The 7,500-nt window shown below is 44.8% G+C and overlaps 1 protein-coding gene across 2 annotated transcripts in view; it reads left to right on the top strand.

Annotated features, from left to right (window-relative positions):
• LOC143037921 (innexin inx2-like) overlaps nt 1-4,756 on the top strand; it is a 6,506-nt gene extending 1,750 nt beyond the window's left edge. For both annotated transcript variants that reach the window (XM_076206595.1, XM_076206596.1), the window contains exons 3-7: nt 438-562; nt 1,193-1,323; nt 2,085-2,229; nt 3,065-3,280; nt 3,454-4,756. In XM_076206595.1, coding sequence (XP_076062710.1) covers nt 438-562; nt 1,193-1,323; nt 2,085-2,229; nt 3,065-3,280; nt 3,454-3,777 — 941 coding nt within the window. In that variant the 3' untranslated portion in view covers nt 3,778-4,756. The remainder of the gene's footprint in view (nt 1-437; nt 563-1,192; nt 1,324-2,084; nt 2,230-3,064; nt 3,281-3,453) is intronic.
• Nucleotides 4,757-7,500: the final 2,744 nt, after the last annotated feature.

Below are 7,500 nucleotides of genomic sequence, written 5' to 3' on the forward strand. Positions count from 1 at the left end.
AAATGCACACACAGACGCACACACACACACACACACACACACACACACACACACACACACACACACACACACACACACACACACACACTCACACACACACACACACACACACACACACACACAAACGCGCGCGCGCACTTGTACACAAAAGTAATCACATACACATACAAATTTAAACACACACACACACACACACACACACACACACACACACACACACACACACACACACACACACACACACACACACACACACACACACACACACACACACACACACACAACGATAACAACAACAATAACAACATACCTCACACAGAACAAATGCTATCCAAGCTATGGCACTTTTTTTTCTTAGTACAATTACTTCCGTCTATCACAGTTTTACTTCTCCTATGCTGGAGGGACTGTCTGACTGACAATGACCTATGTTGCAGTAAACACCACGGCGGAGGACAGGTCACACTGGCCCCACCAAGGCGTTGGAATGTACCAAGAAGACAAATACGAACACCACTACCACGCCTACTACCAATGGGTCCCCTTCGTTCTCTTCGCTATGGTGAGTATTCCCTCGCCGTCGATTGTAGCTCTTTAAGTGACTTTAACACAAGAGCTAGTGCCAGCAACAGCAGCGGTAGTGGTGGTAGTAGTAGTAGTAGTAGTAGTAGTAGTAGTAGTAGTAGTAGTAGTAGTAGTAGTAGTAGTAGTAGTAGTAGTAGTAGTAGTAGTAGCAGCAGCAGGTGTAGTAGTAGTAGTAGTAGTAGTGGTGGTGGTAGTAGTAGTAATAGTTATAATAATAGTAGTAGTAGTAGTAGTAGTAGTAGTAGTAGTAGTAGTAGTAGTAGTAGTAGTAGTAGTAGTAGTAGTAGTAGTAGTAGTAGTGGTAGTAATAGTAGTAGTTGTAGTAGTAGCGGTAGTAGTAGTGGTGGTAATAGGAATTGCAACAATAGTAGAAGTAGCACTAATGATAGTAGTAGTGCTGTTAGTAGTAGCAGTATTAGTAGTTGTTGCAATGGAGGCCGCAATTGAGGAAATGGTAGGCATACAAAACTGAGCAGTGACAGTTGGAATCTTAGAAGGAGTCTTAGATGGAATAGTAGTACCTATGGTTGTACAGTACAGTCTTGACAAAGAACCATCAAACCTCTTTCTTGTCATCCAATTCACCCGTGTTTTCCTTCTCTTTCAGGGTTGCTTTTTCTACCTGCCACACCTGATATGGAAGAGCATCGAAAACAAGAGGCTGGACCAGCTTCTACAGGGTCTGAATATCCTATCACTCGACGAGTGCTGCGAGAAGAAGAAGGAAAATATCGTAAAGTAAGTCGACAGAAACCACGCGAGTCTTTGGGGGTCGGGTCGGTTGTGGGGACGGGTCTGTATACTCCAGTGACCACCTTGAGCTTCCTTGGGCCCTTGTAACGTCACTAGATCAATAACGTGAACGTCCTTCAACGTGGGAATACGTTTTAACCATTGTAGTCTCGCTAACTATATTCGATCACATTTGGGTGCTTTGCAAACCTCTTGCAAGGCACCCTGTTGTTAAGAAAAATTAAATCTGTAAAGTATGCTACCGTTAAAATCTGGAGTATCATCTGCCCGCTAAACTAGTCTCAATCGAATAAGAAACAATTCTTCTTCGGAATCCTAAATTACTCTTACGTCGCTTCTAACAACGTGTCTTGGTCTGTGTTAGTTTGATCAATGAGAGACGCGTTATTCAGACTATCATGAAGCACCTGAAGCGTTGCTCGTTGTTTGTGATGAGACAGCGACAGTCACAGTCGCTGGTGAGAACAACAGGGACTTAGTTATGATACTTGATCAATTAGATTTTAAATGTCTGGTGTTCGCTTTGAGCTTACACACCACCTTTACTTAACAAAAGGAAGTTAGTCTTGGGGTGAATGGCTTGGTTGATCATGGGCAATATAAACCAAAGAAATAAGTATCTGATAGTTGATAATGAACACCGGACATTTATGTGCCAGGCATTCGCTTGTTGTAATACGAACATCAGTCTAACTTCTCATTTTCCTTCCCCTCTTTTCCTTCCACACCCTTGGTGTGAATCTCAGGTATATGATGGCCTCTTGGGGACAGAACGGAATCTACGCCTTCCATTACTTCGCGTGTGAAATCCTCAACCTAGTCAACGTTGTGGCACAGATGATCCTCCTAGACAAATTCTTCGGGGGATTCTTTGCGAACTACGGGACTGAGGTGAGCCCTGACTGTTGGTTTTTGTATTTCATGGACTTAGGGTTACACTAGTCATAGTTACTCCAGGGGAGGCATAATTAAATGTAATTCACGGAGGAACCTGCTACCAAAATCCATCTTAGTGCATAGCAATCCCGGTTGAATAAGGTAGAAGGGAAGGACTCAGGATAAGTTTTTGATCTAATGCTTCGAGTATAACCCTTATTCAGAGGACTATCCTGGGGTTTTTACTTCTGCCCCTACCATATACCTGTCAGGATGGACTATTTTCAATGCTGGATAAAAAAAAAAAAAAAAAAAGGAGCTTTGAGGTGTACCATCTCTTTGTTTACTATCCCCAACCTCTCCCATTATTATCACCAACCCTCTGCCATTTATTTCTCCGGAATAGATAAACAAATAAACAAATAAATAAATAAATGAACGAATGAATAATTGAATAAAAAACAATGCAGAGCCTGCACAAAGATACTGAAAAAAAGAAGAGAGAAAAGTGCATTTAGAAATGTTGTAAGGTGGCTGGCAGACAACCTTAATAAATCACAACCCCTCCAAGGAAACGTAGGTATGGCAGGTGATAATAACATATTTTCAAGAATAATATCTTTTGCCTCCTATATCGCACTATTTTCATTCCCATTGGATACGTTTAACTCTGGTTGCGCCATCGGTCTTGTAGTATCACAAAAGAACAATGATACACGTGACTGACTGTTGTTGAAGTTAATTTGAAGGAATAGGAGTGCCCGAAGATTACGGGCGTTCCCTTCTCCGTCATTCCAAAACCTTCCCCCGTCCTACCACAACACCCTTACTAAGATACTCACGTGCACAGGTCCTCAACCACCTGGGCGAAGAAGACCCAAAGCTCAACCCGTTGCTCACGGTCTTCCCGAGAGTAACCAAGTGCACCTTCCATCGGTACGGTTCGTCAGGTACCGTCATGCGGGAGGACAACATGTGCATCTTGCCGCAGAACATCCTCAACGAGAAGTTGTTTCTCCTCATCTGGTTCTGGCTCGTCATCCTCATAACGATTACGGCCGCACAGGTTCGTTCGTTTTTATCATTTTTTTTTATCGGTTTGAGCAGGGTTAGAGACGCAGGCAACACGTTTTTTTTTTTTTTTTTTTGCCAACGTAAATCAGGGTATGTTTGACATATTGCAACAGCATTACATAAATACTCGAGCCTACTCTTGAAAAGATTCTTTCCCTTTTACAGCTGGTTTCTCGCATCTGCCTTTTCGCAAGCCCCTTCCTTCGTCTACGTATGCTTGAGCACCGGGGCAAAATGTCTGCCTCCTCCGAAATCGAACACTCAATCCAGCAGATGCAGCTAGGCGATTTCTTCCTCGTCGAACTCATTGGGGTCAATGTGGACGCCATTTGCTTCCGTGACATTCTTCAGGAGCTGTGCAAACCGAGGGAGCGAGCATCTAGTGCCTACCCGAAGAACTCTGGCACCTACAGACCTTTCTACAGCGACGACGACCTCGATCCACACCGTCTCAAGAGGGAACTCGAGATGGAGGACGCTGTAGTTTAACCGAAGCGGACTTCCTTGCCTGACGAGGAACTCGTCGAAGAACCACGGGGAGGGGAACCAAATTGTCGCCGGAGAAACGGAGAATGACTTAATCAAACGGAGTATTCTTGATAGTTGATTCTTCGCAGGGAAAAAATACATACATACATATATATATATATATATATATATATATATATATATATATATATATATATATATATATATATATATATATATATATATATATCACGCTCCTCTTTCCTCTGTTTGTCACCTATTGCGACACGTATGGACCATGGTGACAGCATTCTTATCCCCACCACGGAAGCATAGGGAACAGATATTTAGGTGTACATATTATTGAGGAGAGATCTATGGACAACAGAGAAGAGAAGAAGAAGGAGAGTGATGGTTGAAAATAATAATAACTAAATAATAACTCAATATTCTCCTAAGCGTGAAAGTTTGTCTTTTGTCTTCGAACATGAGAATATGCGTGACCCTGACCCGTAGGGGTAATAGTATCTAAAGCGATAACTGCTTGCAATTATGCAGTCAATACCTCCAGAGAGATGGGAGGGGCTGGGGGATGATTTTTAGTGTGTGTGTGTGTGTGTGTATGTGTGTGTGTGTGTATGTGTGTGTGTGTGTGTGTGTGTGTGTGTGTGTGTGTGTGTGTGTGTGTGTGTGTGTGCGCGCGCGCCATGACCAGCCATTGACATATACATTCTATTTGTTAAGTAATTAGGTACCACACTCTATGGCAGCGTTTCTCAACCAGGGTTCCCCGGAACCCTAAGGTTCCGCAAAAGAGTCCCTAAGGGTTCCGCGAGAACAAGTGAGATAAGCTAACGCACTTTTGATTTTTTATTTAATTTCATATACGTAATATAATTAAATACGCACGACATATTCTTGGTTATTGTAATAATGTAATATAGAGATCATCCTATCTAACCCATTCTTAGGATGAAAATAAAATGAGAAAAATATGGTATATGTGTTGTTTTTTTGCGCAGGGGTTCCTTGAGACATCAGGCAATTTATTTTAAAAGTTACGCAAAGGTAAAAAGGTTGAGAAACGCTGCTCTAGGGAATTATGCTTTCCTTTTTTACAAAAAAAAAAAAAAAAAAAAAAAAAATGCATGTGTCCATCACCTTATCACGTAAAAAAAAATCACATTCAAAAGTCAAGGAAACTGATGTCGTCACCAGAATCGTGCTGTCACATTCACTTCGTTGTGGGTTCGAATCCTGCACTCCCAGCAGTGACCGTGACCTGTCCCCCTCCCCCAACAGTCCCTAAAGCACATTGTCACGTGGGTCACGTGACGAGCTTGGAGGACTGTCGGCGCGGACGTTTGGTCCCCCCGCTGACCACGTGATTCGGCCCGTGATGGAGCTGGGAGCTTGGTACTCGTCAGCCAGAGCACCTGACCGGCCGAAGAATGTCAACGTGAGGTCATGCTTGGCTTCCAGTGCTGCCAACTGTCATTATACGAGGTCACTACTGCTGTGCGCATGCGCAGATCGCCACCACCCACTCTCCCTCACCCTCCCGGATGTATAAGAGGGAAGGACATGGAGATGGAGGGTACACACTTTACGGCCGTCTGCCGTTGAGTGCGGACCCCCCCCTCCCCTCCCAGTTCCACGGAGGGAGGGCACTACGAGGAGACCACGAGGAGACGTGCGCCCGTCCAAGGAGGACAACAAGGGGACTCGTCGGAGCAGGAGACCACGAGGAGACGTGCGCCCGTCCAAGGAGGACAACAAGGGGACTCGTCGGAGCAGGAGACCAAGGAGGAGACGTGCGCCCGTCCAAGGAGGACAACAAGGGGACTCGTCGGAGCAGGAGACCACGAGGAGACGTGCGCCCGTCCAAGGACAACAAGGGGACTCGTCGGAGCAGGAGACCAAGGAGGACAACAAGGGGACTCGTCGGAGGAGTCGACGCTCGAGGAGATCCTTGCGCCCGCAGTGCGAGGAGTGGTTTGTTTATCTACTTGTTTATACATACATTTTAGTAGCGTTATATATATCACACTGGTGATATTCCTTTGCATATGTTCAGATTAAGTAGTGCTCTGTGTTGATATCCAATAAAAACACGTGTTGTGTTACCTTGGTGTTTCTTTTCTCTCACGTCCAAATTCTCAATAATACCGAGTATATGAATTTTATTTGTACCCCCCTGACACACATAATAGGGCAAATATGACGGCTTCGGCCGCAGCTACTCGCCTTATAACGTAAACTCTTCATCTTCTTCTTTTAGGTAAAGTGATCATTGTTTTACAACAGCAGTTACTGTATGCAGTTAACTGAAGGTCCCACAGATAGAGGCGAGTATCCAAAGCAATCTAATGGACAATTGAACCTTATTCTTAATACAGTGCCGGGCGCTGTTACTCAACGCCTCCTGGCGTATGCTCCTCATTCCTTGAGATAGCCACATGGAACATGTACTGATTAACGCAAAGACTGTCTTCCTCATAATCAAAATTAATCTAGTCTGATGGATGGTGGTTGAACCAAGTACGTGACAGCTGGACGAGACAGTGAAGTATGAATTTTTGAATAAAATGAATAATAGGTTTAAAATAAATCAGGAGAACCCTCCCCTAATGGAAAAATATATAAGTACACATACATGTACACACACACACACACACGTTCACATATATACATGCCGTGCTTACACACACGTGTTTACAATACAGTTATGCTGTATACACGCGCACACATACACACACACACTCACAAACAAACACAGATTGGGCATATACAAACTACGCTCTCATCAGGGAGGGCAATTATTGTCGATGAGTCAAACATGAGATCCAAGACGATGGTAAATCTCATAAATCACACACACACACACACACAAACACACACACACACACACACACACACACACACACACACACACACACACACACACACACACACACACACACACACACACACACACACACACACACACACACACACACACACACACACACACACACACACACACACACACACACACACACACACACGTCGTGGCTCTGTGGTTAGAGTTCCCACCTGCCACTTCTGCGGTCTGTGTTCGACTCCCGCCCAGGGCTGAAATAATTTCAGTATCACTTCGCTCGTGGGCGTGGAGTTGGGTGTGTGTGTATGTGTAAGGTCATAGTATTACTCATAGATCGGTCATACGAGCTCTGAGGTTCTCATCCGGGATGTTAATAACTGTCGGTCACGAGTCCAACACGTGATCCAAGACCATGGTGAATCACATACCGACACACTACATTAAATGTCTACCCTTACAAAGTATCGGACCAAAGACGTTTTCATTACGAGTCCACGATGCAACCAATCCAACCACAGGGGCAACGACGAAAAGTGACCATTCTGGAACTGTACCCACAGCTTCTCAGTCCCAGCCTAAAGCCGGGTCCAGACTTCGCCTCGTGCAGAGCCGCATGAGGCATTTGGCAGTGCTGAGTACAGCGCCGAGTGTCCACACTTTCAGTATTGTCACACTGTCAGTGCGAACCCGGCCGGATCCACACTGACAGTGCTGACAGAAAATGTGGACACTTGCCGCTGCGTTCAACACTGCCAACTGCGTCATGCGGCTCTGCACGAGGCTCAGCGTGGATACAGGTTTAATCGTCGTCCCGTTTGAAAAGAAGCTGACTCTGATGTATAAGGTTGCATTGCCGTAGGTGGCCCTGGCGTGGCCAGAGG

The sequence above is a fragment of the Oratosquilla oratoria genome, chromosome 23, assembly GCF_046742065.1.
Source record: "Oratosquilla oratoria isolate Oo_2021 chromosome 23, ASM4674206v1, whole genome shotgun sequence".
Taxonomy (NCBI): Eukaryota; Metazoa; Arthropoda; class Malacostraca; order Stomatopoda; family Squillidae; genus Oratosquilla; species Oratosquilla oratoria.